Genomic DNA, 11364 nt, shown 5'->3' on the forward strand with positions numbered 1-11364 from the left:
GTTTTAAAATCAAGGGAATAAGAGAACGATAAGTTGAAATTCTTCCTTAAAAATTTTCATTTATCTAAATTAATAATTATATAATGGTAGTAAGATGCTAATCCTTATTTGGTTTACTTTAGACTATTTAAATTAATGATATATTTAAGGCCAGCAAGGTGCCGCGAGTTCGAGTGCTTGCCCTGCATCCTGGAGTGGTTAAAACTGACCTGTACACTCATGTGTGGTGGGTCAAGCTGTTTGACTGGTTTGCTTGGTAAGTTTTGCAGGGATCTTAAGGGATAAGACAATGGCCGATTTTTTCCCCTCTCTCTCTGCCTATACACTCATGTGTAGTGGGTTAGACTGTTTGATAGGTTGGCTTGGTAAGTTTTCAACGCTCGTCATTGGGGAGGTGATAGGTTCGAATCGCGGCCTGACACCGCGGCATAACTAGAGACGTTATAAATGGTTCCTAGTGTTGCTGTGTCAGGTCCGCGATATAAATAGTTAAATTAGGGGAATGCCTTGCCCCAACTGTACAGTTAGGACTTTTCAGACAAAAATCGTGCAATCAAAGGGTTGATTGTTACTAAACCTAATATCCTTGGCGCATCCCATTACAAGCGGATGATGCTATGGATTCTCTCGATGATCACTTGAAAATCAAAGGAAAATCCCGCCCTTACTAGGTAAGGTGAGGTAAGTTCTCTTCTATTTCAGGTTAATTATGAAGACTGCCCCCACAGGGAGGCGACACACTGGTCCATGCTTCTGTGTATAATTACAGACTGGCCAGAGTGTACGTTTTGTACGTTTTGTACGTTACGCATCGAATCTGTGTACGTTCTGGACGTTATTTTGATATGTGTACGTAACGTATTTTGAAATTTGTATTTTTGTACGTTTTACGTTTTTTTTTAAATAATAAGAATCAAATATTAGCAGAAAAGTAATTTGTATGTTTTGTACGAAAATTTTAACAAAAACTATAGGTGTATTATAAAAAATAAATTCAATAATATCTTAAATTTTCATAGAACAAAAATATGTAGGTAAAATATGTGATATATGTATGTTTTTAGAACTTATAGTTTAAATTTAAGGATTTGAAATATATATTTTATAGATATAGTTTAAAGAATTGAACAGAAAATGATATGCAGTTGACTAATTTCAAGTCTAAATGCACTTTGTGCAACTAACCTGTAATAGATTTTACAATAATTTTTTTCAAATTCTTTATATACTTAGGTAAATTTTCCGAGTTATCATATGGTGCTCAGTTTAGGATTAAGAAGTCTTATTTTTTGGTATCTTCAGTTTTTAAAGAATAAGAATCAAATATAAGTATAAAAGTATTTGTATATGTATTTGTATAAAAAGTATTACGAAAATAGTATATTATCTATAATACAAAGTAGAATGATGTCTGTCTGTCTGTTTGTCCGTCTGTCTTTTAGAAGCTTAAGATCTCAGTAACCACTGAACCTATTAGGTTCTACTCTTTAGGGAATATTTTAAAGCTATTTTCTTGGGGGGTGGGACACTTAAAGCTTTTTACTTACTACTAGGATTAGCGGCTTCGCCCCTATCCTCTATAGGATTCGTTCCCTCCTTCATAGGATCGTTTGTTCATAATTAGTAAAAAAACGAAAAAAAGATATTGTAATGATTTTTTTTCATTTAGGCCCCACCCAGCTTATTTGCATTAGTTTACAAAAATAAATTAAGGGGTGGTTGTTTTCTTGGGGGGTTGGGTTTTCCACACTCCAAGAAAATAGCCTAAAGCCACCACAGGACCAGTAGATATATTCCCTGAAGAGTAGAACCGAATCTGTTCAGCTATTACTAAGATCTTAAGCTTCAGACAGACATTGTTTTACTTTGTATTAAAGACTAGTATTTTCTGAGATCTTTAGCATTAGACAAAATAACCCTATATCCTATATATTCGAAGGAATATGAAATGTCAGAAAAATAGCCTAAAACCATACCCAGACTTATTTCTAAAAACGAATAGCCTAAAACCATCTCAGGGTATGTAAGAAGCTTTACTGTAAAGGAGAACCATATCGGTTCAGCGGTTAGCTAGATCTTTCGTTACAGACAAAAAAGCATAAAACACTTTATATATTAGGATATGTATAATCCTCTAAATCCTTTTTTTTCCGTAGCGAAGAATCTCGTTAACTGCTGAACCGACATGATCTGGGAGAGGTTGTAGGCTAGTTTCTCTGTCCTTCCATATCCCTTCGAGAACCTGTATTCAAAATGGTAGAAAAATAGCCTAAAACCATCTCGGTAACTGAGTGAAGTTTCCCTGAAATTGAATTCAATCGGTTCAGAAGTAATGAAAATCTTAAGCATCAAACAAAAAACTTACTACTTTATATAATAGGATATACTTAGTACGTAATAACAGGATGTATGTCTGTCTAATTGTTTGTTTGTACCGAAGGCTCTCTCTCAACCGATATGGTTCTCCTTTACAGGGTAGCTTCTTATAGGTTCTGGGAGAGGGTACAACCACCCTCCCAAGAGAAATCACTCTTAGAAAAAAATAACCACCCTTCCCCTATTTTTTCTTTCTTTTTAAAATTGAAAACAGAAATGGGGGTGGTCTAATCCCCCCCCCCCTTCTCACTAGAAAAATTATTAGCGAAGCTACTCTATAAATACTTTCTCAGTCCGTTATGCCATCAGAGAAACGTGATTTTCTTGGCTCTTGTTTTTTGATTAAATAAGTTCACATCCTACATATTTTCATTGAGATTTACCTTTTGGTTGGGGTGCCAGATCTATTCCTAGATTTTCAAGTTTTTGTGATTTTCTCGACTCCTATTCAAGATAGACGGCTAAAATTTTCAGGAAATAGATAAATTCACATTCTACATATTTTCAAAAAGTTTCTTTAAGGTTTGTCTATTTGTTGCAGTGCTAGATCGATTCCTAGATGTATAGGTTTTTATGATTTTCTCTACTCATTTTCTTGATGGATGGTTGTAATTTTCAGGGATTGTATAAGTTTTTATTCTCAATACTTCCACTTTGTTTCATTGAGATTTGATTATTGGTTGGGGGGCTGAATTTATTCCTAGATTTTCACGTTATTATATATTTTTAAAAAGGTTTTGTGATTTATTTGAATAAGTTAAATGTTTTTTTTTATGACACTACTCTATGCCTAGTTTATTTATTTTCCCAGATTTCCATCCATAACTTTTGAGCTTAGCTACTTAAGGATGTTGTCATCCTTGTGTTTTACTTTTTATTTTTAAATATAAAATTGGGTGTTTGAATTCAATTCCCCCTTAATCAAGTTTCTCTAGAGGCCTCTAAGGGCGTAGTCGCTGGTCCTTATAATAGGATATACTTTATACATCGTTCTACTTTGTATTATAGATAACAGGATGTCTGTTTATTTGTACCAAAGAATCTCGCTAACCGCTGAACCGATATGGTTCTCCTTAACAGGATAGCTTCTCATAGGTTCTTGGAAGTTTTATAACTATTTTGGGGAAGAGCATCACCATCCACCCTTCCAAGAGAAATCGACTTTAGAAAAAAATTACCTCCTCCCCCCAAAAAAGAACTTTAATTGCTCACTGATTTTTTATAGTTAAATTTTTCCAGATGTCTATATAAAACTTTAGAGCTTCGCTACTTATGTATGTTGTTATCCATGTTTTTTACTTTTTCTTTTTAAATCTAAAATAAAAAAATTGGGTTATTGAATTCAACCCTCCCCTTCTCAAGTGCCCCTAGAGGTCTTTAGGAGCGTAGGCGCTAGTTCTCTTTAATAAAGTAATAGGATATCTTGTGTCTGTCAGTCCGCTATGGTCCGTTATGGTGTTTCTCCGCTAGTAGACTTAAATGTTTTGATAATAGGTAACTAGGAAAATATAAACAACATTTTCATTAGGAATGTACGTTTTGTACGTTTTTTAAACTTTTTTTTATGTACGTAACGTATTTTTTTTGTGTACGTTTTGTACGTTTTTTATTTTCAAAATTGGCTGGCCAGTCTGTAATTATCTATTTATTTCAGGTTAACTATGAAGACAGCCCCACAGGGAGGCGACACCCTAGTCCATGCTGCTCTGGCCCCAGAACTTGCCCAGGCTGTTGTTACAAACAAGTACCTGGAAAATTCCAGGTATAGATGGTTGGGACACTTTCCCGCTAAGCGTCTGGCGAGCACTTAATCCCCCCCCCCTTATTTTAGAATTAAGTTTGTGGTATTCTTTTTTCATTATATGCTTTGCCCCTGCGGTCCGGGGGGGGGGGGTGCGCTACCCAGTATCCAATCTAACCTAACCTTATTTAAAGTATAATTAACGAAAATTTAAACCCCAAGAATAAGGGATATATTATTATTTAAACCAGTGTTTCGGAGCCGGAGCCGGAAGCAACATTTTTGGTGGAGCCGGAGCCGTATTTTTCGTTAAAAACGGCTTCGGCTCCAGATTAGCTAAAAATGATTTTTAAAGTAATATTATAATTTGGCAACGGTCCATTTTCATAAAATAAACTGAAAAACTATTGTTACTTAACAAATAGACACACATCCTTCTACTTTTATATAGCTTTAATCAAATAAAAGCAAAATATTTTATATTATTTATTTTATTTTATCAAATTCAATAATGAACAAAAATTGATAAAATAATAAGGTAGGAGCCAAAGCCGCATCAAAATTATACGGCTCCGAAACCCTGCTTTAAACTTACACCATATTTTCATTTTTTTCTAATGAACTAAAACACGCAGCGGGCTAAAATAACGATATCCCCCATCCATACCCTTTACCCCATACCTTTTTCCGCCTGGATGAACGAACTGACAAATAATCGAGTTCATGTTAGCAAGCTAAATTGACGACAATTTTTTCCCCTGTCATAATATCCACGTATGTTCCACATCCATAAAAGATTAATAATATTAGGTAAATAATAATTTATTTTAGGTTACAGCGAACCAGTGACTTCACAGCATCCTTGGAAAATCAACGAAAACTGTGGGAAGCCTCCTGTCAGATGCTAAATATCCAAGAGTTTGGAAAGGAATAATCTGATTAGTCTATGCTCTTATGTGCAGTATTTGTACTTGTTAAATCTCGTGATAGTATATATTTAGTTAAGGTTAGGTAGGTCTTATTTTGATGTTGAAAAGTTTATTAAAGATTTAAGATAAAAGTATTTATTTAGAATAAACCTTTGTCATATGAATTAATTTTTCCTGCCATTTCTGAAATTAGATTTCACAACTCAAAGTCAAATTTATTTGTAAAGGCAGAATTGAACAAGTATTTTAGTTTGATAATAATGTTGAAACAAAATTTGACAATCCGTCTAAAAATAATATGTGATATTTTAAAACTTCATTTAGCCTTAATATATTAACTACTAAAAGCCTTTTTTTTGTTTTTATAATTGAATAGGTACTATAGAGTAGGTTTTATTTTATTGCATTTTGATATTCAGATATACATTTAAAATATTATATGTACTCAAGAAATATTGTTTTATAGATCTAAAATGCTCATTGCAGTGATATTCAAGGCGGGGTATTTATGTAGGCTTGGGTAAAACTATATTTTATATTTTGAAAGCAGCCCAAAACCTGACCATTACCTATTATTTTAAAGCTTTCCTACAATTTTTTATTTTACAGTCGAGCTGTTTTTGATATATCAAGTAACACATCATATTTATCTCACAGTTTACTCCATATCTACTTTTATACCCCTCCCTTTAACACATATTTAAATAAAAGAATTAATAAAAGAATTTGATATTTGTTATAATTTTAATTATTTATTTTTCTATGAGTTTGGTTTAGAAATTTCTTTCATAAATTTAATATATTTTATTGTTTACAGATGATGTTACAAAGAATGTTCAGACAAACCGTACTAGGCAACCAATTTAACTTGAGTTTTCCACGCATTTTTGACAGCCAATGGTTTTCTCTGTCCAGCACTCAATGTAAAGTTACAACTGGCCTACGACCACCAAACAGCCCATACAGCATGTTCTACAAAATGACGTATCCTCGGCTCAAAGAAGAACACCCTAGCCTCAAGGCCTCAGAAGTGTGTCAAGCCGTTGCCGATGAATGGAAACAGTTGAGCGAGGCGGAGAAAAGAAAGTACTCGGAACTGAACAAGGATAAAATGAAAGAATATGAGGCGGATGACAACATTCAAGAAATTGAAAAGATTAAGAATGAAATAAACGAGTTGGTGCATGACCGACCAAATCATTATAAATACAACATGAATATTTGGAATTTTTATTGTGCAGAAATTATGGTAAACAGTAAGAGAGACATTGTGGGAAACATGAAAAATATGAAAAAAGACTGGATGTCATTGAATGAAAAGGAAAGAACTGCTATTCAGAAAAGGTTTGATGCAACACGACAAGATTTAGATAAATGGAAACAAAAAATACAAGACGATGGCCGAGCTGAAATTATTAGAAATATTGAATCTAGTTTAAGTCAAAGATTGAAAAGTTTGCAATCTGATAAGCCCAAATACATACCACCACATATTTGCTACATTAATCAAAATTCCAAAGATTTTAAAGATCTTCCTGGGAAGGAAAGAATGCAGGAGTTAGGTAAGAAATGGAATACTCTAAGTGATGAAGAAAAAGAGCCGTACTATAAATCTTTGAATCAATATAGCAAGGCAAAGAAGATTAAGTATAGATTAGAATCCAGGTAGACTCTGCCTGGCTAGCCTGAAATAAAGTTGGAACTTTTGAACGTGCCAAAAGTCATTATGGCTTTTAGTAAAATGGCATCATTACAGAACTTATCCAGATATATTACTGAGATAAATGCCTTTTTTAATTATTTGCTGAAAGCCATACCAACTGGCATTCGGCCATTCACAATGGATTAAAACTTTATATAATATTCAAAACCATGTACAAAATCAAATTGAAACGTGAATTTATAAAAAAAAAATTACTTGGAAATATTTAGACAAAAATAATGATATTGGCACATTCGATATATTTAAAAAGTATTATTTCAGTTTTGTCCAAACTGGACAATCGTACAAATTAAGTTGGTTAGGTATAAGTTTTTTATTGCGCAAATGCGACTTTTCTCCAATTTTCCAAGATATATTTGAGGTTTTCAATTCTATACTTTATCTTCTTTGATGACAAGGACATGCTTGTGTGGAAGGAGACAACCAGCCAAGATGGAAGAAAGGCAATTATTCAAGCAATCAAGAAATTATTATTTCATGTGAAAATATAATTTAGCCAGGAGGTGCGGGACATTGGGCTGATTATTACAATATCATTAAACAAGGGGGGGGGGGGGGAAGTTTTGCCACTTTCGCGTAAACAGTGTGCTGTGGACTAGGTATTGATTTTAGATTATAGGTTATTTAGGATAAAAGTTTACTTTTGGGTATTAGTTCACGTATATTTAATCATTTTTTGAATAGGTCTCCAGGTTCAGGTGCTGCAGGCTGGAAGGTCGTTTCTGGACAGGTAAAAAAATTAAAATTTTTTTGTTTGAAGAGTTAGAGAGCAACTTATAAAACAAAATATGCTTCTTTTTGAATGTTATTAACATATCTGCAGAAAAAAATAAATTCGGCCTCCAGGTTCAGGTGCTGCAGGCCTCCAGGTACACTCTGGACAGGTAAAAATTAAAAAAATTTATTTGAAGAGTTAGAGGTACACTTATTAAACCAAATATGCATCTTTTTGAATGTTATTACCATATTAGAAGGAAAAATGACAATCGGCCTCCAGGTTCAGGTGCTGCAGGCCTCCAGGTACACTCTGGATAGGTAAAAAATAAGTTTTCTTATTTGAAGAGTTAGAGGTACACTTATTTAACCAAATATGCATCTTTATGGATGTTATCATCATATTTGCAGAAAAATTTAAAATCGGCCTCCAGGTTCAGGTGCTGCAGGCCTCCAGGTACACTCTGGACAGGTAAAAATTAAAATTTCTTATTTGAAGAGTTTGATGTACACTTATTTAACCAAATATGCATCTTTTTGGATGTTATTACCATATTTGAAGAAAAAATGACAATCGGCCTCCAGGTTCAGGTGCTGCAGGCCTCCAGGTACACTCTGGACAGGTAGAAATTAAAATTTCTTATTTGAAGAGTTAGAGGTACACTTATAAAACAAAATATGCATCTTTTTGGATGTTATTACCATATTTGAAGGTAAATTGACAATCGGCCTCCAGGTTTAGGTGCTGCAGGCCTCCATGTACACTCTGGACAGGTAAAAATTTAAATTTCTTATTTAAAGAGTTAGAGATACACTTATTAAACCAAATATGCAACTTTTTGGATGTTATTACCATATTTGAAGGTAAATTGACAATCGGCCTCCAGGTTCAGGTGCTGCAGGCCTCCAGGTACACTCTGGACAGGCAGTTATAATATTTTTTGATACTTTTTGATTTGGACACCTTACCTGGATCCTGGTGACCACTGGTGACTGCTTGTGGCCGCTGGCAAGGTAAATTCCAATAAAGGTAATATTTGATATTAGAGGAAAGGTTTCTAAATAGAAAATTATTAAAATATAATAATATGACAAAATTTATTAAGCAAGTCTTCTAGTTAAGCAGTATTTTAATAAATAATGTATTTCTTTTTGATAATGTAAGTTGTACATATTTTAAAAAAGATAATTTGATCTGTAAAATATTTTTTTCAGAGTTCTAAAATGAAGAAAAATTTATTGTTCACTGGAAATAAGTAAATGACGAAAGTTATGTGAATATTATTTAGGATAACATTGCCAATTTTATGCTCTAATTTTTTATATGAGTGTTTCTTTTCTATTTCTACATAGTATACCTTCCTTTTAAATAAAAGATTACACATTTGATTTACCTGTCCAGCAGGCTCATGGAGGCCGCCTACAGCCTGTCTGGAGCCTTAAATGCTATATTATACTAAATTATTATAATTTAGCCATCTTCTTTTTTGAAACCATTCCTATAAATTCAAAAATAACCATTTAGGATTTTTTAACTGGCTACCAACAACCAGCAGTCAACAGGATCCAGGTAAGGTGTCCAAATCAAAAAGTATTAAAAAATATTTTAACTGCCTGTCCAGAGTTGACCTGGAGGCCTCCAGTACCTGAACCTGGAGGCTGATTGTCAATTTATCTTCAAATATGATAATAACATCCAAAAACACGCATATTTGGATTAATAAGTGTACCTCTAACTCTTTAAATAAGAAATTTTAATTTTTACCTGTCCAGAGTGTAACTGGAGGCATGCAGCACCTGAAACTAGAGTCCAATTTGAATTTTTTCTGTAAATATGATAATAACATCCAAAAAGATGCATATTTGGTTTCAGAAGTGTACCTGTAACCCTTTAAATAAATTTTTTTAATTTTTACCTGTCTAGAATGGATCTGGAGGCCTGCAGCACCTGTACCTGGAGGCTGAATATCAATTTACCTTCAAATGTGATAATAACATCCAAAAATACGCATATTTGGTTTAATAAGTTTACCTCTAACTCTTTAAATAATCTTTTTAAAATTTTTACCTGTCCAGAATGTACCTGGAGGCCTGCAGCACCTGAACCTGGAGGCCGATTGTCAATTTACCTTCAAATATGGTAATAACATCCAAAAAGATGCGTATTTTGTTTTATAAGTGTACCTCTAACTCTTCAAATAAGAAATTTTAATTTTTACCTGTCCAGAGTGTACCTGGAGGCCTGCAGCACCTGAACCTGGAGGCCGATTGTCATTTTTTCTTCAAATATGGTAATAACATCCAAAAAGATGCATATTTTGTTTTATAAGTGTACATCTAACTCTTCAAATAAGAAATTTTTATTTTTACCTGTCCAGAGTGTACCTGGAGGCCTGCAGCACCTGAACCTGGAGGCCGATTTTAAATTTTTCTGCAAATATGATGATAACATCCAAAAAGATGCATATTTGGTTAAATAAGTGTACCTCTAACTCTTCAAATAAGAAAACTTAATTTTTACCTGTCCAGAGTGTACCTGGAGGCCTGCAGCACCTGAACCTGGAGGCCGATTGTCATTTTTTCTTCTAATATGGTAATAACATTAAAAAAAAATGCATATTTGGTTTAATAAGTGTACCTCTAACTCTTCAAATAAATTTTTTAATTTTTACCTGTCCAGAGTGTACCTGGAGGCCTGCAGCACCTGAACCTGGAGGCCGAATTTATTTTTTTCTGCAGATATGTTAATAACATTCAAAAAGAAGCATATTTTGTTTTATAAGTTGCTCTCTAACTCTTCAAACAAAAAAAATTTAATTTTTTTACCTGTCCAGAAACGACCTTCCAGCCTGCAGCACCTGAACCTGGAGACCTATTCAAAAAATGATTAAATATACGTGAACTAATACCCAAAAGTAAACTTTTATCCTAAATAACCTATAATCTAAAATCAATACCTAGTCCACAGCACACTGTTTACGCGAAAGTGGCAAAACTTCCCCCCCCCCCCTTAATTGACAAGCATTATCATTATAAATAAAATGTAGGGTAAAGCGGGGCGATCTCGGTTTTGAGGTGAAGTCGGTATTTTTTTGACCACCTTCATTAAATGACATTTTTCTCCATGTTCTAATCGACTGACAGAAAAAAACATAAAATCAAATTTGTTTCTTATTAAATTGCCTACAAAAAAGTATAAAATGAAATTTTTGTGAGATGAATTTTTAGGGTACTTATTGGGTCCTAAAGTCGGACGACAAAAAATTTTTTTTTCGATTTTTTTGCTTTGGTCGGAAAAACGGTAAGTTGGACAAAAACTGGTAAGAGCTAGAGCTTAGACGTCTTCAGGGGACTTATTAAGAATCTAATAGGCTATCCATTTCCGTTTAAAACTTTATAAAAGCTTGTATAGTTTTTTCTTAAATCCACTAAAAGTGAAGCGGGGCGAATTCGGTTTTTTCACTTTTTATACTAACTTTTTCAATTTTATATAAAAAAGTGAAATTTTCGAGAAAAAAAGTCAAATTTCTCGTACTTAGAAAAAATTTATTTTTTTTTTTGTAGAAAAAATTGTCCGATCTTCATAATTTTTTTTGTGAATGCTCTTTATTACATTTAGCAACTTTAACCTTTAGGGCATGCTGTAATTAAATCAATATGTCATAGGTTTTTGAAGCTGGAAAATCGACCACAGATTTTGCCAAACTTTTCTCTTTTTTTCAACTTGATTTTTTTAGGAAATTTTGCTAATAGAACTAATTTTTTTTTGGCCAAATCTATTCAAAATTGCCTGAATTTTAAGGATCAGGCCTTTAAAGTCATAAAAAACTATTTTTTCTAGTAGTATTTTTATGTTTTTTATCAAAAAAAATTTCGAAAAA

The 11364-nt window shown here is 33.2% G+C and overlaps 2 protein-coding genes across 5 annotated transcripts in view; both read left to right on the forward strand.

The window, feature by feature from the left end:
* LOC145323896 (polyprenol dehydrogenase-like) overlaps positions 1-5864 on the forward strand; it is a 12113-nt gene extending 6249 nt beyond the window's left edge. For 2 of the 3 annotated variants that reach the window (XM_080166492.1, XM_080166494.1), the window contains exons 8-10: positions 150-256; positions 4031-4138; positions 4949-5499. In XM_080166492.1, coding sequence (XP_080022618.1) covers positions 150-256; positions 4031-4138; positions 4949-5051 — 318 coding nt within the window. In that variant the 3' untranslated portion in view covers positions 5052-5499. Of the gene's footprint in view, positions 1-149; positions 257-4030; positions 4139-4948 lie in introns of all 3 variants that reach the window. The other variant, XM_080166493.1, reaches the window with a different exon arrangement.
* On the forward strand, positions 5864-10514 carry LOC145323898 (nucleolar transcription factor 1-B-like). 2 transcript variants are annotated; one of them, XM_080166496.1, is made up of 3 exons: positions 5864-6679; positions 7168-7312; positions 10496-10514. In XM_080166496.1, exons 1-2 carry the CDS (start codon positions 5864-5866, stop codon positions 7258-7260), a joined length of 909 nt encoding a protein of 302 aa, XP_080022622.1. In that variant the 3' UTR covers positions 7261-7312; positions 10496-10514. The 2 variants fall into 2 exon arrangements, with proteins under 2 accessions (XP_080022622.1, XP_080022621.1); XM_080166495.1 differs by lacking the exon at positions 10496-10514 and having other exon boundaries at positions 5864-6711; positions 7168-7298.
* Positions 10515-11364: the final 850 nt, after the last annotated feature.

Source organism: Acartia tonsa, chromosome 7 (assembly GCF_053477335.1).
Source record: "Acartia tonsa isolate MP-2025a chromosome 7, ASM5347733v1, whole genome shotgun sequence".
NCBI classification, from domain to species: Eukaryota; Metazoa; Arthropoda; class Copepoda; order Calanoida; family Acartiidae; genus Acartia; species Acartia tonsa.